Raw genomic sequence first — 26,891 nt, 5'->3', positions numbered from 1 at the left:
CCATCTTTATGTTTGGAGGAAAAGGTTTGAGGCTTGCAAGCCGAAGAACACCATCCTAACTATGAAGCATGGGGGTGGCAGCATGTTGTAGGGGTGCTTTGCTGCAGGAGGGACTGGTGCACTTCACTAAATAGATGGCATCACAAGGAAGGGAAATTATGTGGATGTATTGAAATTTACACTCACCTAGAACTTTATTAGGAACTCTATGGTCCTAAAAATAGTTCCCAATATGGTCTTCTGCTGTCGTAGCCCATTCGCCTCAAGGTTCGATGTGTTTGCATTCTTAGATGCTATTCTGCACACTACAAATGTACAGAGTGGTTATCTGAGTTACTGTAGCCTTTCTGGCAGCTCAAACCTGTCTGGCCATTCTCCGTTGACCTTTTTCATCAACAGTGTGTTTCTGTCCACAGAACTGCCACTGACTGTATGTTTTTTGTTTTTGGCACCATTCTGAGTAAACTCTAGAGACTATAGTGTCTGTTGTGCATGAAAATCCAAGGAGATCAGCAGTTATACCAGTCAAACCAGCCTGTCTGGCACCAACAATCATGCCACCAATTTTCCCAATTGTGATGGTTGATGTGAACATTAACTGAAGCTCCTGACCCATATTTGCATGATTTTATGCAGTGCATTGCTGCCACATGATTGGCTGATTAGATAATCAAATGAATAAGTAGGTGTACAGGTGTTCCTAATAAAGTTCTAGGTGAGTGTATAATGAATATAAAAATCGCTAATTTCTCACCAGTCCTTTCTCGTTCTGAAACCGATGCACGGCTTGTGCTTGGCCGGGGATCCGTGAATCTCTCTCGCAGGCAGGAGGCACGTCAAACATGGACAAGCCATTTTTATTTTGTGTGTACTGTACACATGCCGATAAACCACTTTTGATTCAGTTACTAAAAGCAATTTTATTTGGTATGCACATTCAGATTATATTGATGTATAGATACCACTCAATACATAGCACTCAATTTTAATATGCTTCTGTTTATATATTTCAGATGATATTAAAATGCTTAACGTGGCTTTATTGTTACTCAAAACATGACCAGGAAGAGAAAACACTTTCCTTTGTCTTATTCACTACATAAAAACATCAAGAGCTCATAATCTAAACACAAAGTGCATATGTGGAGCGGAGGGGGGGCGCGGCCGATCAGAATATCGCGCGCCCGGTCCCCAATCGGCCTGATGAGGCACGCGAGGGATTAAGGCGGCCGGTGACGATGGTTCGAGAGAGAGAGAATTATGGGCATGTCCGTCGTGTGTGTTTGTTTATGTGTTTTGGTTTAAGTTTTCATTAAATTATCATTTATATTGACAAGCCGGTTCTCGCCTCCTCCTTGCCCATCCTTGAGCTATTTTACAGCATAGTATTGCATCAAGATTTTTCCTTAGAAAACCATTAAAATGAAAAAACATAACATCAGTGGCCTTGTTTGAAATAAGGAAACTGACAACAAATGAATGGATGACCCAATTAAATGCAAAGCGTGGAGTTTCGGTGAGGTTTTTTCCTCCGAAGAGAAACCAAGCCACATCAAGCATTTTCCTTGTGCATTTCTAGGAATGACTGGCTTAACGTAAAAATATTTTTTACCAGGTGGCTTTTGGCGGCACAAGGGGGACCTACACAATATTAGACAGGTGGTTTAAATGGTGTGTGTGTGTGTGTGTGTGTGTGTGTGTGTGTGTGTGTGTGTGTGTGTGTGTGTGTGTGTGTGTGTAGATAGATAGATAGATAGATATGATGGAACGCATTTATGATGCACTAAATTTAACTTTGGTTTACAACAATAAATAAATATAAATATAACACTAGTGTCACAAACCTTTACAAACATCAATTAGGCTGTATACAATTACATGTAACTTCAACCTAGGCAACCCAGAAATGTTCACAAATGTTTAAAAAGTGCTTTGTAGCTTAGACATTTAAATGAATATAGCAACCATTTTTCCATGCTATGTTTTTTATTTTTTTACAAAATAAAATAGAAACGTCTGGACCACTCAAATACGCCTGTGGTCCACACCGACAAGGTCATGCAGCGATGACTTGAAAAGTTTTGGATGTTAAGATGAAATCCAGTGGAGAGTCTTCTTCACATGTTTCGTGTCTGACTAATTTATTTCCACCAAACTCATCTCGGTGCTGGCTCGTTCAGAGTTTGATTGGATTATTATAGATTTGAATGTGAATGGATATAATTAATAAACAACTCTACAAACTTGTGATGAACTCTACCATATACAACTAATACTACCATAATCTATAGCCCATGCTTTAATCCAAGAATTGCTCTGGGTAGCTCAGCGATTATTAACACAGAGTCGTGTGTTCAAATCCAGGGCGTGTTGAGTGACTCTACACAGGTATTCTAAACAATACCTGGGTAGAGTCCAAATTGGCCCGGTTGCTAAGAAGGTTAGAGTCACAAGGGGTAACCTCCTCGTGGTCACGATTAGTTGTTATTGCTCTCAATGGGGCGTGTGGTGAGTTGTGCGTGGAACGCGGAGAGTAGCATGAGCCTCCGCATGCTGTGAGTCTCCACGCTGTCATGCACAACGAGTCATGTGATAAGATGCACGGATTGACGGTTTCAGAAGCAGAGGCAACTGAGACTTGTCCTCCGCCACCCGGATTGAGGTAACCGCACCACCACGAGGACCTACTAAGAAGTGGGCATTGGGCGTTCCAAATTGGGAGAAAAGATTTGCACCATTTTTTTAAATCATTTCACATTTTACAACAAATATTGAATAAAGACCATCTGCAGCAATTGGCCGAAGTGTTATACTTAACTTTTAAAGGCAGTGTGTGAAAATAATTTTTTATTTCATCTTTCTGTACAGACGCATTGCTTGCAGATCTCGAGTCTTCTACCGCTCATATCTCCAAGTGCCCTGTGTTTCTTCCCGAAGAGACTCCATATTCCAACCACACTGGGGCGAACATTTATCAAGATGACTCCCTTCCTCCGCCTCTGCCCCCTCCACCCTCAGCTGAGGCTCTGAACGGATCGCTCTCTCCCCGTCCTGACTCACAGCACTCCTCGGAACAGGTATGACTATATCAGGACTTTCCAAAATAAGCTATCTGCATCTGGCATGTAATATTATCAATCTCTTCAACGCGTCTTGTTATTTTAATGGGTGTAGTCTGTTAGGAGTATTGTTTGATAGTTATGCTGTATTATTATTACATTTGTGATCATGGTGACAATAAAAATTTACACTGTTCTGTTTTCCTTCTGTTTAATTCAGTCTTTAGGCTCTGCCCATAAAAGCACGTTGTCTCGGGACAGCAGTCCACCAGCCTCTAATACTGAAGAAGACCACGTTTACAGGTGAATAATAGTACAACAGGAACGTATTTCATTTTGATTAAATTAGATAAAGAGGTATTTAAGCCAAAAATGATCAACGTTAACAGATAATTTCAGCAGAATGTTAGCAGATATTGGACAAAATGTTCAGTCTCGTTTGCCATTCACTTTCATTGTATGGACAAAAGATACAAGGAAAGTAAAGAAAGTCCTTAACATTCTGCCTTCAATCTTCAATCTGACTGAACTGGTCTAAATGCAACTTTTTGTCCAGTTTTCCTAACAAACAGAAGCACTCTGACTCATCGGCGGCAGCCATGACCTCTGCCCTGGGCAGCAACCTTTCTGAACTGGACCGCCTGCTTTTGGAACTCAATGCAGTCCAGCAGAATGCACCGTCTTATTCCAGTACAGGTATGCACACAAATAAACACGGGAAAGAATATTGATATTGCTGTGATTATGCCTAAAAAGTGTAATCATTGTAGATACTCTATCAGATTGTGTCTATTTGAAGAGCCATTGTCGGATTATCTGTAATTGTAAACGGTTACTCACTCTCTGTAGAGGACGCAGCGCCTCCATTACCACCCTGCAGTGTTGCCCATTATATCCAGGAGAATGGAGCCCATCCAGGCATTATGCTGACTCCTGCCACCCAGGACATACCTCAGAGAAATGGAACAAAGGGGATAGAGGACAGCCGCCCAACTGTGGAGAGTCTTCTGAATGAGTTAGAGACCTCTGTGCCTTCCCCAATGTAAGAACATCACCAGATTTCTCAAGTCAAAGATGATATGGATATGCAATTTAATAGAATGCTGTAATTTATACAAACAGGCCCATTCCTTGCGCATTGACCAGCGATTTGACAGACGGACAGGTGGACACACCTTCTGAGCAGCAGGGCAGAATATCAGCCACCTCAGCTACACGAGAACTGGATGAACTCATGGCTTGCCTATCTGATTTTAAGGTGAAATGAGCAATGTGAGAGTGTGTCCGTATGCTTGCGACCTGTAGCAAGTTTGTGTATGTGTCTTTGCCCTGTAGAGTGTGGGTGAAATGGAACAGATTTAGCAGGACAGTATGCGGTATGACAGTAAGTGAGTTGCAGAGACGTGGTGTTTGGAAATGTGTGATAAACTGTGTTGATAGGGTGATCTATTTTCAGGACATGTAGCTCAACAATCTGGCTGGTCTTCATTTATCCATAACAATATATGCCTGTTTGTTTACTTGTAAATCTTTTCCTGCTTGATTATCACTCCTAGCTTCAATTCCATCTCATTACTTCAATGCTATTTCTTCTGTGTTTGTCTCTCAGCTGTACATCTCATTAAAGCTTTTTCGTAAAGGAATTGTTTACCCAAAAAGGAAAACTTAAATCATAACTTACCTTTACTCACTTTACGTGTTTTTTCCCTCTGTCTTCTCCTGTACCTTCTCTATATCTTCTAGCCAAGTTCTTTGGGCTCCTTGAACTCTGAGCCACTGTTTGAGCAAACTATTACCATTGCTGAAATTCACCCGGCTCCTGCGACTCTACTGTCCAAATCCCTGTCCCCTACCCACCGAGCAGAACCTAGCCGGTATTCCCCTGGTCTCTCATCTTCTGTAAACTTGGAGCTGCACATTGTGGAGGATTCTGGTGAACCAGGAACCACAACAACCAGAGGCATCCCAAAGCCAGCCCCTTCCCCTCGGCTGTCTCCACCTGTAGCTTCCAGCCCTCGGTTTTCTCCGGCTCCTGATTCAGACCTCGATTCTATCATTGAGGTTTCTGCATCCCTGCTCTCCTCCCAGGTGGAGTCTCTAGTGGTTCTGTCTCAGAACATAACCACCACAACAACCAAATCGTCCTTTGGCATACCTGGAGGTCATGACAGTTGTCCTGTCAAGGAGGGGAACCCTTCAGTGTATATGACAAATTCTGTGCTGAGATCATATTCACCATTCACCAAGTCTCCTAGTCCAACAAGTGCTCCAGTGATAAACAGAACTCCAGATAGTCCAATGGTGACACCAGCATCTATTGATCTATTTCTATCCAGCTCTGAACCAAAACCTTTAACTCCAAGCCCAATCCCATCTATTCCCAGATCTACGCTGTCTGCTCTTCCTGCAGTCAACAAATCACCTGTTGTACCATTTCAGTCCATTCCCAAAGCTGCGTCATCCTCTCTCGTCCTCCCCTCCGTTTCATCTCTATCAGTTCCCAAGTCACCCAGCCCAAAACCTTCTTCAGATCAGCTTGACTCTGCTTTCTCTCAGAAAACCCTTGAGCCATCTCTTAACGATGCCTTGGATAAGCTTCTGGCCATGAGCTTCAACAAGCCTGAGATGGAGGCTCCAGTCGCTCACTCAGTGTCTCGACATCTCAACTCGGAAACACAACCAGAGATCTACGAGGAGACAATAATGGTGTCAGATCGCAGTGATTTCCATCCTGACACTCACACGGAGAGTGAGGTAGGGGACGGTCTCTTGGAAGACCAGTCAGACTGCAGGAGTGATCTTGACTGGGCTGACATGGAGCTGAAGATGGCCTACGAAGGACCAGATGGCTCTATGACCCCCATGACTGAAGCAAGCTGGATGGATGACTCGCTCACTCCATCATCTTGCCCTGGAACTCCAGATGCCCAGATGGATCTTCCCATGCTTTATATGGCGGGCACCATGGACAGGATCTCTGCCTCTGGACACGTACGGTTGAGTCTGCAATGCTTGTTGAATGAAAATGGAAAGAATTGGTCTGGTGTTCATCCAAACAAGGCCTGCATTGTTTTAATTGCAAGCATGCGATTGAAATGTGTTTCAATGGAAGGTGAAACTTCATTATTGTCCCTAACATTGCACCCTGTAATTCCCATTTTGGCTTTAGTTTACACTCCAAGTCTTGACAAAAGCAGATGCAACTGAATTTTAGTGTTGCTGTGTGTGCTTGACAGCCAGTGGTAAAATTGGTACCTTTGTTTGCTTGATAACCAATAGTACCTTGATTACCAAGGATAACCTAGACCATTAGTTGAAACTCCTAATTATACATTTTAGAAATAGTTGTCTGCACCTGGATTACATCTGAATGCTCCCCTAGTTTCTTGGTAGTTCTTGGTGTGTGCTATTGGGAAATTGTTCTCTAGTTGAAGCATGTGGCATAACAAAGAGTGTACTGTGCTACTGTCTCAGCTCAAATCAGTGATTAAACGCACCAAGGAGATTCCCAACGTCCACCCCATGTACCGGGACGGCCTTATACGTAGGAAGATGGGTCCCATCTTATTTCACAAGAGCAACTCCCAGGACCGGCTCATTGAGGAACTGCAGGGCAAGCTGGGAATTGCACGAAAAGAGCGCCCAAAAAAGCAGCAGCCGGATGATTGGCTGACAGAAGGCGTAATCGTAATGTCCAACCCCAAGCGCTCATGGGAAGAGCATAACAGGGATGTGGATAAGGTAGACAAGAAGGAGCCATAGTTCCTGGATTTACCCAATTCTATTTCCATTCAAATAATCAGTCATTTGCTTAATTTCATTGCACTTTCTCTCCTGTAATCACCTGCTTCTTTTTTCTTCATTCCTACTTTCCATCTTTCTCTCCTGTCTGATCTGTGTCCAGATAATTATACCCCCCGAGTCTCCTCTTCCTCAGAGGAAGGTGATCCTACCTCCTCAACCACTCCCGCTTCCTCGACCCCCTCCCCCTGTCGAGGAACCGAAGCGTCCAATTCCAGTCAAAGCAGCTCCTGCCCCTTTGCCCCCGCCCCCACCACCACCTGCCCCCTCACCCCCTCCAAGAGAGCCCACTCCTCCTCCCCGACCTCCTCCGGTTCTTCCCAAGATCCCAACCCCTGAACCCATGGAAGTTCCGGCTCCCAGCCCAAAGCCCAGTCCGGCACCCCCTCCCACACCCACACCCATACCCACCCCTCTACCTCCCCCAGTGACCCTGCCCAAAGTGCTGGTGTCAGTGGGCTGCCAGACGGAATACGACCCTCTGTTTACACCACTGCAGGTCCAGATGTGCTGTCTTTGTCTGAGCTTCTTATTGTCCTCAGTCCATAGAATGATCACAAAACTGATAATGGTTTATGATCTGTAAATTGAGTATGTTGTATGTCTGAGAGCTCTGGGTTTGTTTATTTGTGTTAGGGTGTGTGGGTGTTTTTTTTTGTGCCCATCACTATTACCCTGGTCATAAATATTAGATTAGTTTTAAAGTGCCCAAGGGAGAGTTTGAGCCAAGCACTCAGTTAAAAAGAATAGTGTTTTTTTTTTTTTTTTTGACTTGTTAAAACTGTTTCTCCTCTCCCAGCTTAATATACAGAGACTACTATAAATAAGCCATTTATAGGTTGACTTTCTGAAGAGTGTAAGCAAAGCACTGTGACTCTGTGACGTTTTCGCAAGTTTTACTTATTGAGATGTTAATGCTTTGATACCAAAATTTTGAAGTGAATCATGAAATCTGTAATTTGGTTACTATTTGGTTCGATTTATTATTATAATTATGATTATTTTTTTTGTAAGATCCACAACTGTTTTTAAAATATGCTGAAGACACCAATGGAACTAATGGTCAATTTAAAGTGTAGTGGAATATTGACAACAAATACACCAGGTTTGCACTTAGGCTAAAATATTGTAAAATAAATGCTTAAATATTGTATTGTCAAATAAGAAATTAGAGCATAATACATTGGGTATTATTTTGGCAATTATAAATGTGTATTTGTGTAATTTTGTGTTTGTTTAGACTATTCATTGTTCTCTCTCTATCTCTTGCTGTTGTTTTTTCCCCCTTTTCTCTGTAGATTATGTCCCAGGGGAAGACTCCACACACACAGGTCAATAAACTGGACAACATGCTTGGAAGTCTGCAGTCTGACCTCCACAAGTTGGGAGTGCAGACGGTTTCCAAAGGAGTATGTGGCGCCTGCTGCAAACCCATAGTTGGCCAGGTGAGGGAGCTAGAGAGCAATACCACAAAATCATAAGGGGCAAGTTTTTTTGTGCTGTCAGCTAAGAATAAATGTTGGTGTTGCATCTAAACAAAGGTTTTGCATGTGTGTACAGGTGGTAACAGCCATGGGACGTACATGGCACCCAGAGCATTTTGTGTGCACACATTGTCAGGAGGAGATTGGCTCAAGAAACTTCTTTGAGAGGGAAGGGCAGCCATACTGCGAGAGAGATTACCACCATTTATTTTCACCGCGCTGCTACTACTGTAATGGACCCATACTGGATGTGAGAACAAATACACTGTTGCGACTCTCTCTTAATATGTTACTGAGCCATTATATTCAAAGTTATAGCCAATGCTCTGTGCGCCATGTAAGAAAATTACATGATCTTTTTTCTAATCACCCTCACAGAAAGTGGTAACGGCATTAGATCGGACGTGGCACCCTGAACACTTTTTCTGTGCCCAGTGTGGGGCGTTCTTTGGTCCAGAAGGTGAGTAAATACCAAGTCTACCGACATCATCTTTAAAGAATTTATTTTAAAAGGATGTAGCATCCATGACTTACACTTTGCATTGAGTCTGATTCTTTCTTATATATGACTTTCTTTCTTTTTCTGAACACAAAGGGAGAAATTGTTAAATAATGTTGTGCTCAGTGATGTCATACAATGGCAGTTTATGGTGAGCACCTCTTCAAGCTTCAAAAGAACACAAAAGTATAATTCAGAAGTCTAATAAATTATTCATGAGACTCATGATTGTTATGAAAGTATACGATAAAGTTTGGTGAGAACAAACTGAAATCTGATGTATTATTTAGTGAAAACTTCCACTGACCGTTGATCTCCTGTGCGCGTTCACGATAGGGCACGAGAGCAACAGTTCATGCAGCCATGTGACATTGGGGCGTTCAAGCGAAAATGCATTTTGTTTATCTAAAATCAGGTCTTCCACAGTGATAGTGACATCAGAACACAACACCGCTGTACACAAAACAGAGAACAGAACTTACTAAACACGTCTGAAGAGTTTGTAGTCAAAGTACTGCATGCATTTCTATGCCCAGCCTTGTTTTTAATTTCTTTGTACATTTTTGTACCGTCACTCGTAACTGCTGGTTTGGACAAAAACTTGTGATAAAAGGTATATTTTCTATGGCAATCAATGTCGTTTGCCATCAGGTTAGATCACGGTGTGGCTGTGATTACCTGTAGCCTCCTCAATGTTTCTGTTGATTTCTGAGTACTCCATTTAAAAAAAAAGTCTGGGCATAGAAATGCATCAATTCTTCAACTACAAACTCTTCAAACATGTTTAGTAAGTTCTGTTCTCTGTTTTGTGTTCTGTTGTCTCTATCGCTGTGGAGGATCTCTTTATAGATGAATGCCCCAATGTCGCGAGGTGACTGCGTGAACTGTTGCTCTCGTGGCCTATCATGAATGCACACAGGCGATCAACGTCAGAAACATTTTCACTAAATAACACATTCGATTTCAGTTTGTTTCTCACCAAACCTTGTTGCATGTTTTCAGAACAATCGTGAGTCTCATGAATAATTTATTAGTCTTCTGAATTATACTTTTGTGTTCTTTCGAAGCTTGAAGAGGTGCTCACCATAAACTGCCATTGTATATGACATCACTGAGCACACCATTTGATGACAATTTCTCCCTTTGTGTTCAGGAAAAGAAAGAAAGACATATAGGGTTATAACAACACAGAGGTGAGTAAACAATGACTGAATCTTCACTTATGGGTGAACTGTCCCTTTAAATTGCCATCTGTCTGCTGAAAACATAATGGACGCATTAAACTCACTGGTCCTTCTCCCTGTGTTTCAGGGTTCCATGAGAAGGATGGGAAAGCATATTGTCGTAAAGACTATTTTGATATCTTCGCACCTAAATGCGGCGGCTGTGCTCGCGCTATCCTGGAGAACTACATCTCTGCCCTGAGCTGCCTCTGGCATCCAGAGTGTTTTGTGTGCAGGGTGAGTGTGTGTGCCAGCCTTGTTTAAATGCTCTGCAAGAATTTGTAATGAGCACTACAGCGAGTACAATAAAACAGTCTGTTAAGAAGAGATTAAGCCTCTTAAAAAGGCTACGAGTTGTTTTAAATAGAGTTCAAAAACATGCTAATGGCTGGCAAATTAAGAAAATTTTCCTCCGAGGTAAAATGTCTAAAAACACTATTTTAGAGAGATCATTTTGATTCACTTACGGCATCAAGGGTCAGATATTTTCAAATTGCAATTTAAACCTTGTGTTTCAATTGGTAGTTGGCATACCGCATGTTCTTGATCAAGCAAGATCTTGTGTAATATTTTAGGTTAAAATGCATATGATTTTATTAGGCCAAGTGTAATATTTTGGGTTCTGTAACTGGTGACTTTTAATCACCATTTTGCATTCACTGGTTCATTCAGGGTTCCCACGGAGAAGGTATTTTAACATTGATTTCCAGGCCTTGAAAAGTCAAGGAAATAAACAAAATCTTAAGTCATTGACATTTTTGAAGTAAATATCATTTTTTATCTGCTCTAGAATATTGAATCAACTTAATATTGCTCTTAGTTTGAGCTTGTCTGTAGTAGAACTTGCTCGCAAACCGTGGTGATGTCCGTCTTGTAGTTGCAGTTATATGACTGAAATAGTGATTAGATGTAGTATAGCATGTCACATTGTCAGCTGCCTCAAAAGTATTTCAAATCAACTGCACAATGCTTAAAAATCTGCCTGACCAAATGGCCAGAAACGTTGTTTACGTTCGTTCGGCACTTGGCCAGTTTTCGTTTTGATTTATGGTGTCATTTTAATGTTTGTATTCACGTTCCAGGAGTGTTTCACACCCTTTATCAACGGCAGCTTCTTCGAGCACGATGGTCAGCCGTACTGTGAGGTTCATTATCACTCTCGCCGCGGCTCGCTGTGTTCCGGCTGTCAGAAGCCGATCACCGGCCGTTGTATCACAGCGATGGGCAAGAAGTTCCACCCCGAGCATTTCGTCTGTGCCTTCTGCCTGAAACAACTCAACAAGGGCACCTTCAAAGAGCAGAACGACAAACCCTACTGCCAGGGCTGCTTCATCAAGCTCTTCAGCTAGAAAGATGACTGACGTGTGTGTGTGTGTGTGTGTGTGTGTGTGTGTGTGTGTGTGTGTGTGTGTGTGTGTGTGTGTGTGTGTGTGTGTGTGTGTGTGTGTGTGTGTGTGTGTGTGTGTGTATGTGTGTGCGTGCGCAGTAGTGCTTAAGGAAGCACTGGTTGTGATTTTCGGAGTAAGTGTGTATGTCATATTGTTTCACTGTTGTGTGTTTGTGTGTGTGTTAGGTCTGTTTCACACATCCTGTATTCACTTTGCCGCCAGTAATAACAGGTCACAGCAGCTTAAAGTAGGTGCTGAGGCTATTTTTGCTGCATGTCACACCATGAACTTGACCTTGAGGGTGGACAATAGGTTCTGTCTTTGTCTAATCGGCGGGGAGTGGCTCCCGTGTTGTTTGGCCATCCGACTGGGTGGGCACCAGTAAAAAGAAGGGGGAGGGTGCCGTTTCAAAAAGTTATTTTTGACGTGTCTTGACTATTGGCATCCAGAAATGACGTTGCTGGTCAGGTTAACAGATGATGAAACATGCTCTTGAAAGCAAGGATGTTTGTAAATGGTATCAGAGGAAAGTTCAGGTGAGACTTTAGAGATGTTTATTTGGAGAAAGTGTGTGAAAAAGATGCTGCGCTCACTGGCTGAGCCGGAAAGAAACTGTTGGATGAAAAGAAAGGTTTGAAAGATGGTGAAAAAGTGTGGAGGATTTTTCACCTTGATGATTGCAGATGTATGGGATGCACAATGACTGTGAAATCAACAACTGGAAAATGGTAATTAGTGGGTGAATTTCAAGAAATGTCCAAATCATGTATCACCTCAAAGTTATTATAAGAAACAAAATAAGAAATTATATTTTGCGTGAAGACAATAAAGCTTAAATCATCATAAATTATATTCAGTACTGCCAATACTACTGTAATGTATAAATCCTTTATAGTTTCGTTTAAAATATTGGAATAACAAGAGTAGATTTTAATTTTATTTTGCATTACAATGAGATCATTGGGTGCTTTCTGAATCATGAATGTCACAATGCAAAAAAAAAATACAAAACTGTCCTTCATTTTCTCAAGCAACTACTTATTTGTTATTTTCATTTGTCGTTCGTTGTCAAAATGTAATTTGTTTTTTTTTATTTTGAGGTGCAATATGAGCCAGACATATTCTTGACGGCTTTCGTGAGATTCATCCTACTATGTATTTTTTATTTTATTTTATTGAATCTCTATAAATCACTACTTTTAGTGCCTTGTTTTGTAGCGTAAATGATAAAAGACACAAAATACATCAAAAGTGCATCTTTGCATTATTTTGAAATTTCTCATGGATGTTAAAGATCTGATTATTCGTTATGAAGCCTGTGCGGACCTTTGGGCGGTCTATATGCACCTCTGCGTTTTAAAGCCTAATATATCTACAGTAACTTAGTTTTAACTGACATCTGGAACTCCGTAACTATAAGTGTGTCCTACTGTTATTCAGACTTTTCGTGTACTTTTATTTCAGGGGAGTTTATGCATCCAAATAAGATCTGATCTCAAAATAGTATTTTTCTGAAGGAATATTCTGTGTTAAATACAATCTGTGACTTGCTATTGATTACCACAGACATTTGGACCCATTTTGTAAAAACAAAGGAAAGTGTGTGCATTTACAATGGAAGTCAATGGGGAAAGTGTACAGCACCATGAATTAACATTTCAAATACGAAACTATCGTGCTTTTTGTGAATATAACCATAATGCTTGAACATTACAAGTGTTAATACAAGACGAGGTGTGATTGAATCACTCTCCACTCATGTCATGAATATGTAATATCGTTTAAAGGTGCTGCAAGCGATTTTTAGCTGTTCTAGAATTCCCACAAGATGAGCCGTTGGATTAGCCACGCCCCCTCTTTCCAACACCCCGCCTTCCAAAGATACCAAATGAGCTGTATTGAGACCGATATCAAGCTGAAATGGTTGTCAAAAACAACAATAGTTAAATAGCGCCCTCAAGTGGCAACTGTTATGAACAACATGGCATAAAATAGGCATTAAGCCTCAATAATTGACTGCAACTACAATACTACGAAAACACGCATAATGATTGACAGGCAGAAAGCGTCACTGACCGCGGACACATTTTTGTGTGCTGTTTACGGAGTCTACAGCTGTCACAGAGAGATATCTCACGACAATTTATTGCATATCTTTCCATGAAACCATCACTTACAGCACCTTTATGTTTTGCATTCTATCCGTTTAAGGATACCAGAAAGAGACGACATAATTATATGTAGAGAGTTTTAGATTTGATTTGTATTATTAATTCATGAAAAAGCTCTTACTAAAATACAAGCTTCACATTGCTACTTTGAAACCCTCCAGTACAATTGCCCCATAGACTTCCATTAAATGTGCATTACTCAAAATGCATTTTCCTTCATTTTTGCAAACTGAGGGACGATACAGCGTTATTTTTTGTAGTGTAATCAAACTCATACCACAGCATGTATGCTGTAGATCTTAAGATTTGTTTAAACTGTAAAATGTCCGTAAAAGGAACCAGTGAAAACATGTTATTGTTTAAGTTTTAAACAAAGTTTCATATTCAATTCTGCTCATAATAAGTTACTTTTTAACCACTGAAAATTCGTATTATCCACTTAATGAGAATCTGATGTGACCTTGTTGATCTGAATAGCTGTGACAATACTGTGCAATTTTCAACCCTTGATTACAGTATATTATTGCCTTTGAAATGAGTATCTGATATTGCCTTTCTCACTCTCAGAGACAATTCAAGACAATGTAAAACTGCTGTATTATTATATTATACTCATTTCTCTTTTAGTTGCGTCTGTTTTGCATGGAAGTCTTAAGTGTCTTTCAAAGGACGAGTTTTGAAAACTTGCCATGATGTTGCAAAATGGTGAATTGGTGAAGACTTTCTCTTGTAACTGGAATACAATCATCATCACATTTTTGAGAATATACAAAATGTAAAATATCTATTGGAATTGCATCGCTTTCTCGATACCTGTCGACAAAGATTACAAATGTCTGATCCAATATTCTGCACCAGCAAGTGTTTATTATATGAAAGCTTTTATATGACCTAATGTGCCAGATATCTTTAAGTCTTTAATGCTACTTTGATAGTAGACAATACTTGTTTTTAATTTGTTTTAATAAATTCACTTTGAAAATACCTTCTATGATTACTCCGTTGTAATGATCTGTCCTGGTTTACGGTTTGTCTTGCTACTAATTGCTGATGTGCCAAAAAAAGAAACTTGCAGTGGAAATGAGGATATCTGTATCTGTTTTAATCACATTTACACTGGTTGAACGTTTTGATTTTGTTTATCTTGAGATACTTTTATCTTAAAAACATTTACCTGAATCCTTTTTGCCTGTTATTTTATGAATAAACGTTTTATGTCCATTCATATATTATATAATTTACCCAATGTGAACACTGCTATGCATATTAAATATATATATATATTAAAAAAACAAAATGTATCCTGTAACACTGTCACATTTTGCTCTGTGAGTCTTGTTACTGTTTCAGTTCATGTTATATACAAATAAATGTGGTGTTTAAATGCACTCAATATATTTTCTCTTGGTGTTTGTTTGTTACAATGAGATATAAAATTCGGATGTAATATTCTTATTTTAATTCAGAGTGCTGTTTGCAAGATTGTTTGACATAATGTTACTAAAGCATAAATACAAAGAACAAAAACTATGATAAGAAAAGATCATGTGTTTTTATTTATTATTAATAGATTATTTATAAAATAATATTATAAATATAATCTTGTAAAATGCATGAATAATATAGAATAGCCACTCAACAAAACGTTAATTTACATTAAGATTATTATTTTTACAGACTCATTGAACAAGTACAAGTAAATATGATTAAAACAGTGATTTTTACACATAAAGGAGCATCCAATTGTCAAATTTATTTATCTAATTATTATTTTTGGTAATGTATTATTTTAACCTTTTAAGCTCGTATGGGCTTGTAGACTAATATATATATATACACACACACACACACTGTACATGTTACAGTACATGAACATAGGTGTCGCTCAAATGAAGCATTTTCTTCTTTATACTCATTACTTCGAGGAGGCGATTGTCTTTCAAACGAGCCCGCACACTACGTAATCAGATGTATAGATCATTAGATAATACACACGACGCACAATGTGCACACGGCACATAATGTACTATCTGGCTAAAAACTTTCTAGTTTTCCTGGATCAGATGACTTCATCGGATATAATGTAGGACGTTGTCCAGCACCATGGATCACTAAATCAATCATATTAAGATTCCAATCACTGCAACCAGAGGAGGAAGTCATCCAAATATGGGCAGAGAGGATCGTTCACTCTAATTACATATGACCACCTGGAGATGGCGCCAAGTTCATCACACATACGCAATGATGACTCAAATGACACAGAAGGGATCTGAATGAGATCTCGTTACTCATGCCTGTATGATTTGGAGAGAGAGCAAACTTCTAATCATTGTTGTGTAATTAGTTCTTATGTACAATTATTATGCTTTATTTGTTTGGAGAGGCTTTTGGACACTATGCAAAATTATTTTACAATGCTATAACATTTGATTGCTTTGTCGTATCAACATAAATTTTACTGGATTATATTGCCCTGAAATATAATCAGAATAATCAGAACCATAATGAGCTTTATTGCCAAGTGTGTTCACGTACTCAAGGAATTGTTTTTGGTGATATGAGAAACAAGCAAGTGCACACAGAACATTACAGTGAGACACAGAATATAAAACAAGGTTTTGACTCGTTTCCAGTTTCTTAGGCTGAGAGTCTCAGAATAGATTTTTAACCCTTGTGCGCCCTTCTGGACATTTTTTGTCTTTTTCGTTTGATTTTTTCCATCATTTTGGCTGTGTTAATGCCAATGGCATACATTATGCCAAAGGTGCGTATCAGTTCCATCAGTGTAGACAAAATGGTTACAAAAGGACAAAAATATCCACATTAAAACCCATTAAAATGGCAATTTTGTATCCCATTAAAGCATAAAACCATTAATTCTATTTATATTATGCTTTCATTCAGGAGCACTGGCTTCAAAATTTTATATATATTTATTAGGTATGTCAATTCAGTAACATTTTTAATCAAATTAATTACATGGTGTCCCAATTAATTAATTGCATATACAAATATTTGGTGAGAAAGCCCCTAATATAACAATAATTCAATATATAATGATGAAATAATAATACTTATTTATCTTTAAATATTTAAAAATTATATATATATATATATATATATATATATATATATAATAAAAATATTCAGATAATTAAAATGCATTACAATTATTGATAAGACAATACAAAAAGCGCTTTAGAATACAATGTATTGTTTCCTACCATATTATTGATCATAAGTCAATCATTGGCACACAGTTCACAGCAATCCATTTCACAAGTGAATTTATCAATCAGTAGGAGATTTATTATGAGGGCTTGTTTAAGGACCCGTCAATGTACACCTGCGTCAGACATGCTTGTGTAGCGTCTCGTGTGTTTTGCATAAACATAAAACATAAAATGTTTAATTCACTGTTTCAAGTTAAATATAGTTTAATACTCAATCTTTAAACACATCTTGAGATCCCTTAGTTCACATTTGCGCTCTATCGAATGTTTTGAACGCAAGAATGTAACGCATGTTTGTGTTGTTCTGCTGAAGTGTTTTCTTCACTGTATAAACTGTGCATTGCTCATACAGCTGAAATTTCACTTACTGCCCCCTGGAGTAAACAGATGGTACTTCCTTGTTATGGTCCGGGGACATTGAGATTAATTGCGTAATTTTTTTTTACTCGTTATTTTTGGTAAAATTAATCGCACTGAATTAACGTTTTAAATCAGCAGCCCTAATATATATTTATTTTCTACCAGATGGCACTACTTTTCTCATGTTTAGCCTGTGGAACAAATACATACTTTTTTCCTATTTTCTGTTTGCTGTTTTATTGAGCACTGCAGGCCAGCTGAATAAATGATGCAGATAAAATTAGGTGTGTTGGTATAAAAGTCAGAGTGTTGTTGTTGTGTGTGTGTGTGTGTGTGTGTGTGTGTGTGTGTGAAAACAACAGTGGCATTATGTAAACAAACTGACATTTGAAGGGTTAAAATCCTGAAAATTAATGAATATTTGGTAGTTATGATCAGGACTGATGTTGGTTAAAAAAATGTACTCATTAAATGTGGAAAATAATATACATATATAATATTATTATGCCAGTTTTTTGACATGAGTACTTTTGTCCTCTAAGGACCTCTGAGTAGTGAGTAACTTTTTTATTGACACACAAGGGTTAACTCTCTGAAGTGGACAGTGACTGTAACTGTAGTCGCACTGGCTCCCTCTGGAGGCGCTACACTCCGGCATAGAGTACCACGTGACTGAGGGCAGCAATGATCCGGAGGTGACGACATAAATCCTTTCCAGAACGAGGCCGGCAAGATGGCGGCGGACACGCAGGTTTGTGTGAATCGATCAGTTGCAGCATGAACATTAAACACAAACTTTTCATCTGATTCTCTTCACTTTATGATGATTATTCAAGGAAGTACGCGCGTGACGTCCAAGCACATTAGAAAACGCTGGTAGTGTGTTAGTGCATGAATGTGTTAATGGCAAATTGACCAATAATAATAAACAAAATACACAATGTACAACAGATAATTATACATTTACTGCAATTACAGAGATAATAAGGCATCATAGGACCTGCTTCATGTGTGCCACCTACTGTTATGTGTATCTAATGTTGACAAACACACATACACTGCAGCTGCTTACAAAAAAAGGACCTAAAAGTGGTATGAAGTGCTACGTTTTTAGGAATGTTCTATGGTAATAACATGGTGTTCTTGTGAGTACATGAATATGGAAATATGGAAGATTTGATGACATCAATGTACTTTGGTACCTCTTCGATTCCGTTTGCATCTGCCCATAATTTCTGCCCAAACTATGTAAAACCATCAAAATAATGAAAAGAGATCATTTGAAAACAGTGTAAGAAGCTTTAAGAACTGTTACAGTTAGTCTCTTATACCAAATGTATCGTAGTAACAATAACTGTCCTCACTATGACATTTTGAGGAAACAATGTTATGATCCCCCATTATAATGTATAAACATATGATGTGTGATTATGATGTTGTATCTGATCACATTTGAGTTCTATAATGACACACTGATGGATGTCTAATGTGTTTGGCGTTGTTAGGGACAGGTTTCAGACACGCTGAAGAGATTTGCTGTGAAAGTCACATCATCCAGTGTTAAAGAACGCACAGAAATTCTGGGAGAGTTGAAGGAATGTGTGAGAGGAAAGGGTGAGTTCATCTGCTTAGAAAAGTCATGTCTTTTGTTCACTTTTGTACAATAGACAGTTTTGTACTGTGTTGGATGCCACTATAAATGCCACGTAAAATCAGAAATCACTGCCATATCTTATAATAACATTTGTCTAGTGGCTGATGTTGTATCTGATTAACCCCATAAGCATGGTTTGCAGGGGGGTGCTGAACACAACATGGACAGGTTTAGCCATTGCGCACACTCTCTGTGTTTGCATCAGCATCTGTACTGAGAACATCGACAGGAAAATACTGCGATTGTAAATTAGAAATTTGACCATGTGAATAAATTAAGACACAAATATTTGACTATTGTATAATATAATACAAAATAAAATGATATTATATAATATTACTGTAATAAAAACGATATTTTATATTAGAAATGTATTATTATATATATATATATATATGGGCAGTGGTGGCTCAGTGGTTGCGGCTCAGGGTTACTGACCAGAAGGTTGGGGGTTCAAGCCCCAGCATCACCAAGATGCCACTGTTGGGCCCTTGAGCAAGGCACTTAACTCCAGGTTGCTCCAGGGGGATTGTCCCTGTAATAAGTGCACTTTAAGTCGCTTTGGATAAAAGCGTCTGCCAAATGCATAAATGTAAATGTAATATATATATATTTATATTTCCCAAAAAAACTAAAAACAGGATAAATGTAAAATTAACCAAAACTAAAGTTGCCCAGAAAGAGACAAATATATTTTACAAATATTTAAAAGTATTTAGAAATTATATTTATATATTTATAATTTGATTTATATATTTGAAGTTAAATATATATGACTTGAGGCTGTAATCGCTGCCAAAGGTGCTTCAACTAAGTACTGAGTTAAGGGCCTGAATACTTATATCAATGTGATATTTCAGTTTTTTTCTTTTGAATCAGTTTGCAAATTATCAAAAATCTGGTTTTTGCTTTGTTGTTATGGAGTGTAGATTGATGTAAAAAAACAAACATGAAATTTAAAGGATTTTTGCATAAGACTGCAACAACAAAATGTGAAAAAAATGAAGTGGTCTGAATAATTCCTAAATTCACTGTGTATTCAAAGTGAGACTTTATTTCCGTAAAGTATAATAAACAGAATTTCCATCACATTTTTGTTTATTACTTCTTGAAAAATAAACATGATGTAGAAAATGGCACATCGCAACATACAGCAGATGATTCTGAATCAAACACACCCATTCTCAATTTAATGTTTTGTAGATCCTAAAATATTCCTCAAAGAGAGTCAGGTATGGTGGCGAATGGTATCTCTATTGCAACAGTTTCTCCAGGATCGATTCACTGAAACAGGATCCTTCGCATCATAGATGTGTTAGATCATCATCAGTGGATGTGTAGAAAATCTTAGAATCCATATTTAGAAAGAGGCATATCCCATGTAGGGTGAGCAGACCCAGAGTGCACATACACAGACTGCACACAAGAGGGTGCTCAATGCAGATTTATTTGGCGTGAAGGAATAAGGTACCCATGTGATTTGTTTTTCATTATTTGGGACATATTTTATTTACAAGGATGCCGACTACTCAACTTTCAGCTAAAGTAATCTTTTCTGAAGCTAATTTACCCAGATTGTTTGGTAAAATTTTCAAAAGTTTTCTTATTAAAATCTCTTGAAAGGGTTCATTTCAGGTGAAACAAAACAACAACAAAAAAAAGCTTTAAATAAAACAAACAAATCGACTAATAATACACATCTGAAACATCTGCTATGATTTTCTCACCTATTTCACCATTTTCTCTTAACACTTGAAGCTCTGAAGGTGTTTTTAAAGAATTTCTGTTTCAGTGGCATACCCAAAATTAAAGGCTTATAACTCTGGAATAATTGTATAGAAAACTTCAAATTTTTTAAAGATATAGATTGATACATTCTGAGACTCTCAGCTTTAGAAACTGCTGACAAATCACAAAAAAAAACATTGAGCAAAACATTTACTTTTTTCTCTTATTTGTCATTATATATCTCTGGGAGTAAATAAGGTGGCTCAGAAAGACTGCTTTTGTTTTGTTCCCAATCATGTCAACTGTATTTGAGAAAATGTTTGTGTTGATACAACAAAGCAATCAAAAGTTATTGCATTACAAAAATAATATATCGTAGTGTCCAAAAACATATCCGAACAAATAAAACGTAATAATTGTACGTAAGAACGTATTACACATGCAAACACAACATTGACTAAAGATATGCACAGCATGCAGACATGATTTTAGTCATGAGATTTCACAGAGTGAGTTTCATTCTGTGCCATTTGATTCATCATCATTGTGTCTGTGTCATGTATTTGGCGCCATCTCTTGGTGGCCATATGAAACATTGTGCTTCATGTGGATTATCTAATGATCTATACACCTGATCACCTTGTTTGTGGGCACGTTTGAAAGATTTTTCATGAAGTTATAAGGGAAAAGGCGGCATATAAGCAACACCGAGATAACTGTCATACTCGCTATATTTTTGTCTGTGAGTAAAACAAATAGGCTGGTTGTATTCTGTTTTTTGAGAGCAACAACATATAACACATGGCTATTTGATGAGTTTGATGTTTTTACTGATTACAATTATCTGTACAGTGTAATTTTTGTTTTTATAAATTATCAAAATGAAACACTTCTGATTTGTCTGCAAATTGCAATGCACTTATCCAGTTTTGATCATAATGCTTACATGCATTGGAAAGTTGAGCTTCTAAGCTTTCAAATGATACATATTTTGTGTTGGTCAAGACTGTAGTTATTAATATATCTCTCATGGGCTCGGTGCTTAAAGCGTTAAAGTTATTAGCTTTTATTTTCTGTTGGCCATTTAGACAGTTAATATATAAAAAATGCCTTCATGGGGTATGTGGTTTAAAATGAGTTTATATCCATCTTCAGACCTTCCTGAGTCAGCCATCAAGGGACTGTGCAAACTATTCTATCTCACCCTGCATAGATACAGGTATGTACGACCATTTTCCCATCTTCTGTTTTTTTTAAAGCATGCACATTTCTTCTGATGAATGTTGATTTGATTTCTCTCCTCAGGGATGCCGCGTCTCGGCGAGCTTTGCTCTCGGTCATCGAGGTGCTGGTCCAATCACAGCCTGATGCCATAGCTACCAACCTCCCTCCCGGCCTGCTGAGCTGCGGGTTGGTCAGCAAAAGCGTTATGCCTGGGTAAGTGACCGCTGGAGTTATCAGATGTTAACCGGCCTGATCTACAAACAGAAAGAATATCAGATCTTGTTTTACACGTTTACAGGAAGAGCACGGCGTCTGGGTGCTGCTGCGCTCTGCCCTGGACCTGTCTGATAGTTTGCGCCGTCTTTCCCACCCCAGACAAGAGAGAGGGTTCCAACTGGAAAAAACTGGCAAGTCTTTTTAGTCTCTGAACTGTTGGATTTGGTTGGAGGAAACCCATGAAGCAGGGAGAATAGACACGCAAATTGCATGTTTTTTTAATACGATTTTGTTGATCTTCTCCAACCAGGTTGAAGTTCAGAGTTTACTGCTGGCAGAGGCGGTGGGCGGAGCCTCCGGGAACGCTCTCAAGTCAATCAGCAAACGCTTTTATAAACTGTGGAAGGAGGTAATTTTAATATATTCAGTGTCAATGTTTATTATCGCAAATGAAAGCTAAAGCTAGTTTGTTTTAATCCAGAATCCGGGACTGGTGGATCAATACATGAGCACTCTGCTGAGTTTAGATCAGAACTGTGTGTCAGTACCGCTGCTGGGTTTGTGTGTGGACTTCTGCACAGCACAGAAAGACATCACCACTATTGACAAATACAAGGTGATCAACTCATCAGCTGCACACGTTCCATTTGTGTCATATACATGAAACTTCTTCAATTCATATTGAGCTTTTCATTGTGTTGTGTTTCAGGCATCTCTCTTGGATCTGTACATGAAGACCGTCCTCATGAGCAAAACCAGACCACATCAGCACATACTGGTGAGAATCTCCACTGGTTTATATTGTGTTGAATAAAAAGCATTTGGCCTGTCGAAATGGTAAAAACATGTGTTTGTTATTTGTGAATGTGTGTGTTTAGGTAAAGAGCGGATCTCTGCTTCGTCATGTGTCTCACTTGGAGTTTAAGGAGCAACTGCTGCCCACGTTACAGAAAGCTTTGCTGCGCAGCCCTGAAAACTCCATGCAGAGTGAGTCGCTGCTGGATTTGGCAAATTATCTCATCTTATTATTCAAACATGAATTAACTGTGCATGGGGTCAGGGCTATTCTTCGTTATCATGTTCAGCTATTTCTGATTAAGTTGTTTCATTGCAATTTTCAGTATATATTTATACACACACACACACACACACACACACACACACACACACACAGTGTTGGGTAAGTTACTAAAAATAGTAATCCACTACAAATGACTAAATTGTTCTCTAAAATTGTAATCAGATTATTTAACTAATTACCTCATTGAAAAAAGTAATCACATTACCAAGTTACTTTCTGAAACACTTTTCCACTCAATGAATTCAAAATAATGTCTTGGGCCTTGTCCACACTAATACGTTTTCGTTTGAAAACGCGTCTTTTTCTCTTCGTTTTGGCCTTCCGTCCACACTGAGATGGCGGTTTTGTCCGCGAAAACTGATCTTTTTGAAAACGCACTCCGAAGTGATACATTTGAAAACGCCGTTTTCGCGTTGTAGTGCGGACTGTGAAAATGGATGCTTTGGAAAACGATGACGCATTTTTAGTCATGTGATCTATCCAACCAAAACAATCAAGATGGCGGCCCATATGATAGTGGCGCTGTTGTGCCTGATACTCACTTTGATAGCGTTGTTAAAAACATAAATGTCACTTTGTACAACTTTCACATTGCAATCCTTCAAAGGCGAAGGGAAGTTTACTCGGGATTGGTGTCCGGTTCGAAACACAAGGACAATTGCGTTTCAGGCCGTATATAAGCAGCGGGGATTTCCCGCATGCACAGTGACACAATTTAAGCATTTTCATATGTTTAAGTGTGGACGAGCAACTTTTGGAAAACGCTTGAAAACGTTAGTGTGGACGGAGAGCGCTTTGAAGTGAAAACGCCGTTTTCAAATGTATCCGGATTAATGTGGACGTAGCCTAGATTTCTTCCTTGTTTATTGTAACACACAAGTCATAACACTCAGCACCTCACATTTCTGCTTCACAATGACTCGTTACGGGGCCCATAATTCATGTATTCTACATCAACAATAATTTAGAAATTAGCATTACCCTATAATGTACTTAAAATTAATAAAGTTAATTGAAACTGAGTAACTATAATCTGATTACAAGAATTTAAAAAGTAATGTGTTACACTACCTTTGACTTAAAAGTAATTAGATTACAGTAACTAATTACTTTGTATTTGGATTACACCCAACAATGTGTATATATATATATATATATATGGTGGTAGAAAAAAATTTTGATTGCTCATTTCTTAAAAATGCATGAGGGCGTTTGCGTGATTTTTGGCGTACTTCAACTTTTTGTAAACAACAAAATTATGTCACTGTGATGTCATCATGAGAAACTACTACTTTTGCCATGTGGCCCTGTTTTTGTTTTTTTGGGGGGTCCAAATGATTTATTTATTTGTAGCCAGTTGTTGCTCACGATGTCGTCACAGTGACATCATTTCTTTGTTTACAAAGTCTTCGAAGTACAGCAATAATCGTCTTTATGCATTTTTAAGTTATGAGCAATCAAACATAGTGGCCATGTTTTGTTTGGGCCACCCTGTATATACTGTAAATGTGCTTGTAATATAATGTTAAATATACACAAAGGAAATCTAAAGTCTTTAAATGTGTGATAGTTGTGCTGTTTTAGACCTTCTCTCTTTGTACTATTAATTTATTATTTTTTTTAATCACTTTTCTATAAATGCGTATATTGGGATTCTTTATTATCAAAATTATAAAAAGCATCCCACTCTTAGCTATGACTATTTACTTCCCCGATCCACAATATTCTATTGTCATATCTAACTGTCCTTTTTATCGTCTTTTGCTCACTTTTCCTTCTCTTTTTGTCTGTTTTTCCTCCAGCGATCTCATCCATGTTGGCGTCTGTCACTCTTGATCTGAGTCAGTACGCTCTGGATATTGGGAAGGGCATCGCCAGTAAGTCATCAGTATTAGTGATGTTTTATTAGTGGGGCTGTCAATTTAACTCCTTAATTTAGTGCGATTAATTTTGCAAAGAATAATGCGTTTAAAATAATGATGCAAGTGATTATGTCCCCAGATCCGTATGTTATTTCTGTAAAAAAAAAAACTTGTTTTTGCGAGCCATGTCAGCAGGGGGTAGTCAGCGCGTCTCAAACCTCACAAGCAGCGCAGCCACAGACTGAGATCCGGTTACACAGGACACGTTCTTGACATTTATGATGCTCAAAACCACTGAGACAGTCTTATGTGTATGTACATAAATCTACAATAAAAATGTAGTACAGACTGAACGCAGGAACACATCCTGTCAGAACAGGACAGATTGACAAACTCAAAATTGCTGTCGACTGTAGGCTTGTTCAGTGGTATTGAAATAAATCCCAAAATATCACCTTTTGTATTGTCTAATCAATGCTTTTCTCATCTGCCGCAATAATACATGATATTTTAATCTGAATAAATTAAGTATATTTATTATTATTTGAATTATATATTATTTATATTGAATTATCTTTATTTGGGGGTCTTTCTCAACAAATATTGATTTATGCGATTCATTGCGATTAATTTGATTATTAATTCGGCATGTCATGTGATTTTAATTGATTGACAGCTCTAGTTATGAGAGGGATATGTGTTGTTATTGCAGGTGTAAAGATGTGTGTGTGTGTGTGTGTGTGTGTGTGTGTGTGTGTGTGTGTGTGTGTGTTCAGGTCAGCTGAAGGCGAATAACCCCGAGCTAATGGATCAGGCCGTCCAGGCTCTTCAGAATTTGGCACAACAGTGCAGTGACCCCAGCGCTGTCCAAGACCTCGTCAAACATCTCTTCGGCATCCTCGGAGGTACACACAGACACACAAAACACATTTAAATGCAACTCTTTCAGTCTACTTGGAAGTAGAGCTGTGCAGGATTGAGTATTCTGCTTGATTTCAATATAACATTTTAAATATAGTGAGGATTTTAATGGGCTTTTTATTTGGCTTTAAGTTTCCTAAAGACTGCATCAATATATTTGCATTGTGATTCTTCGTTGTCTCGTCTTGCAAATTTGACAGTGTTAAGACAGATGTTTCAATAGAGCGGAAGTAAAAATCCCCTTGGTTTTTTTCCATAGGCAAAATAATTTTTAACAATAACTCATAAAGACAGACCTACGGTGAGCTCCGAGTTTGTTAATTGATGGTATGTGCTTCTGTCGTCAGTCCACGTTATTTCAACTTCATTAAAAAAAAGTATGTTTAATAGAGGAATTTCTAGTGAACCACACTACCCATGATCCTAAGGGTGGACTCCCGTGACACTGAATGACGCATTCAAGTTTGTCAAATTTCAGCTCGGAGCTTGTGATTCACTTCATGTCTTAGAACTCATTAATGAAGAATGAAATGTAATCTCTAAACCAAGGCATGTTTAATGTATGAAACTGTTTTAGTGTCTGTAGATATTGGGGTTTATCACTATGTATAGCTTGTTTGCACATGTCTTCATACTGCGTTGCTGTGGCGCGAAATGCAGATGGAGGACAGGAAGTGGAAGCGCAGCGTAGTTCTAGCGGGAAGACTAGCAGCTGTTCATCATCACATCATTAGCTGGGTAATTCCTAGCCAATCGCATGTAAGCCATTGCTTTATAAGTCCGCTCACAATCTATCACATTGCTATTTCGGTGTGCTAACACAGCAACCTCCACCACCCCACCACCACCAGTTGAGCCCTGTCCTGCACGGGGGTAGGCTCCTCACCCCTGCCTCCTATCTCCGGCAGGACATGACGGTTCCAGGTACAACTCCCTCGGACTGCCGGACGGGGGCCTACGCCAAAGAGAGAGACATTACTTCCT

The 26,891-nt window shown here is 38.6% G+C and overlaps 2 protein-coding genes across 5 annotated transcripts in view; both read left to right on the top strand.

Moving 5' to 3' along the window:
* The window catches only part of pxnb (paxillin b), a 40,497-nt gene extending 25,489 nt beyond the window's left edge, over nt 1-15,008 (top strand). Inside the window, exons 2-14 of one of the 3 annotated variants that reach the window (XM_052094878.1) lie at nt 2,869-3,077; nt 3,280-3,362; nt 3,616-3,755; nt 3,909-4,101; nt 4,182-4,317; nt 4,803-6,050; nt 6,534-6,800; nt 6,964-7,359; nt 8,159-8,305; nt 8,421-8,594; nt 8,723-8,804; nt 10,155-10,303; nt 11,149-15,008. In XM_052094878.1, coding sequence (XP_051950838.1) covers nt 2,869-3,077; nt 3,280-3,362; nt 3,616-3,755; nt 3,909-4,101; nt 4,182-4,317; nt 4,803-6,050; nt 6,534-6,800; nt 6,964-7,359; nt 8,159-8,305; nt 8,421-8,594; nt 8,723-8,804; nt 10,155-10,303; nt 11,149-11,415 — 3,491 coding nt within the window. In that variant the 3' untranslated portion in view covers nt 11,416-15,008. Of the gene's footprint in view, nt 1-2,868; nt 3,078-3,279; nt 3,363-3,615; nt 3,756-3,908; nt 4,102-4,181; nt 4,318-4,802; nt 6,453-6,533; nt 6,801-6,963; nt 7,360-8,158; nt 8,306-8,420; nt 8,595-8,722; nt 8,805-10,154; nt 10,304-11,148 lie in introns of those variants that run through there. The other 2 variants (XM_052094880.1, XM_052094879.1) reach the window with 2 other exon arrangements.
* Nucleotides 15,009-17,951: 2,943 nt separating this feature from the next.
* Nucleotides 17,952-26,891, top strand: part of LOC127621346 (eIF-2-alpha kinase activator GCN1-like) — a 51,472-nt gene continuing 42,532 nt past the window's right edge. Inside the window, exons 1-11 of one of the 2 annotated variants that reach the window (XM_052094911.1) lie at nt 17,952-17,972; nt 18,727-18,835; nt 21,759-21,822; nt 21,909-22,040; nt 22,126-22,234; nt 22,354-22,452; nt 22,525-22,659; nt 22,753-22,821; nt 22,922-23,030; nt 24,927-25,001; nt 25,763-25,891. In XM_052094911.1, the coding sequence (XP_051950871.1) occupies nt 17,955-17,972; nt 18,727-18,835; nt 21,759-21,822; nt 21,909-22,040; nt 22,126-22,234; nt 22,354-22,452; nt 22,525-22,659; nt 22,753-22,821; nt 22,922-23,030; nt 24,927-25,001; nt 25,763-25,891 (1,048 nt within the window). In that variant the 5' untranslated portion in view covers nt 17,952-17,954. The remainder of the gene's footprint in view (nt 17,973-18,726; nt 18,836-21,758; nt 21,823-21,908; nt 22,041-22,125; nt 22,235-22,353; nt 22,453-22,524; nt 22,660-22,752; nt 22,822-22,921; nt 23,031-24,926; nt 25,002-25,762; nt 25,892-26,891) is intronic. The other variant, XM_052094910.1, reaches the window with a different exon arrangement.

Source organism: Xyrauchen texanus, chromosome 27 (genome assembly GCF_025860055.1).
Source record: "Xyrauchen texanus isolate HMW12.3.18 chromosome 27, RBS_HiC_50CHRs, whole genome shotgun sequence".
Lineage (NCBI taxonomy): Eukaryota > Metazoa > Chordata > Actinopteri > Cypriniformes > Catostomidae > Xyrauchen > Xyrauchen texanus.
The sequence above is the reverse complement of the archived record's forward strand: the minus strand, read 5'-3'. Positions and strand labels throughout refer to the sequence as shown.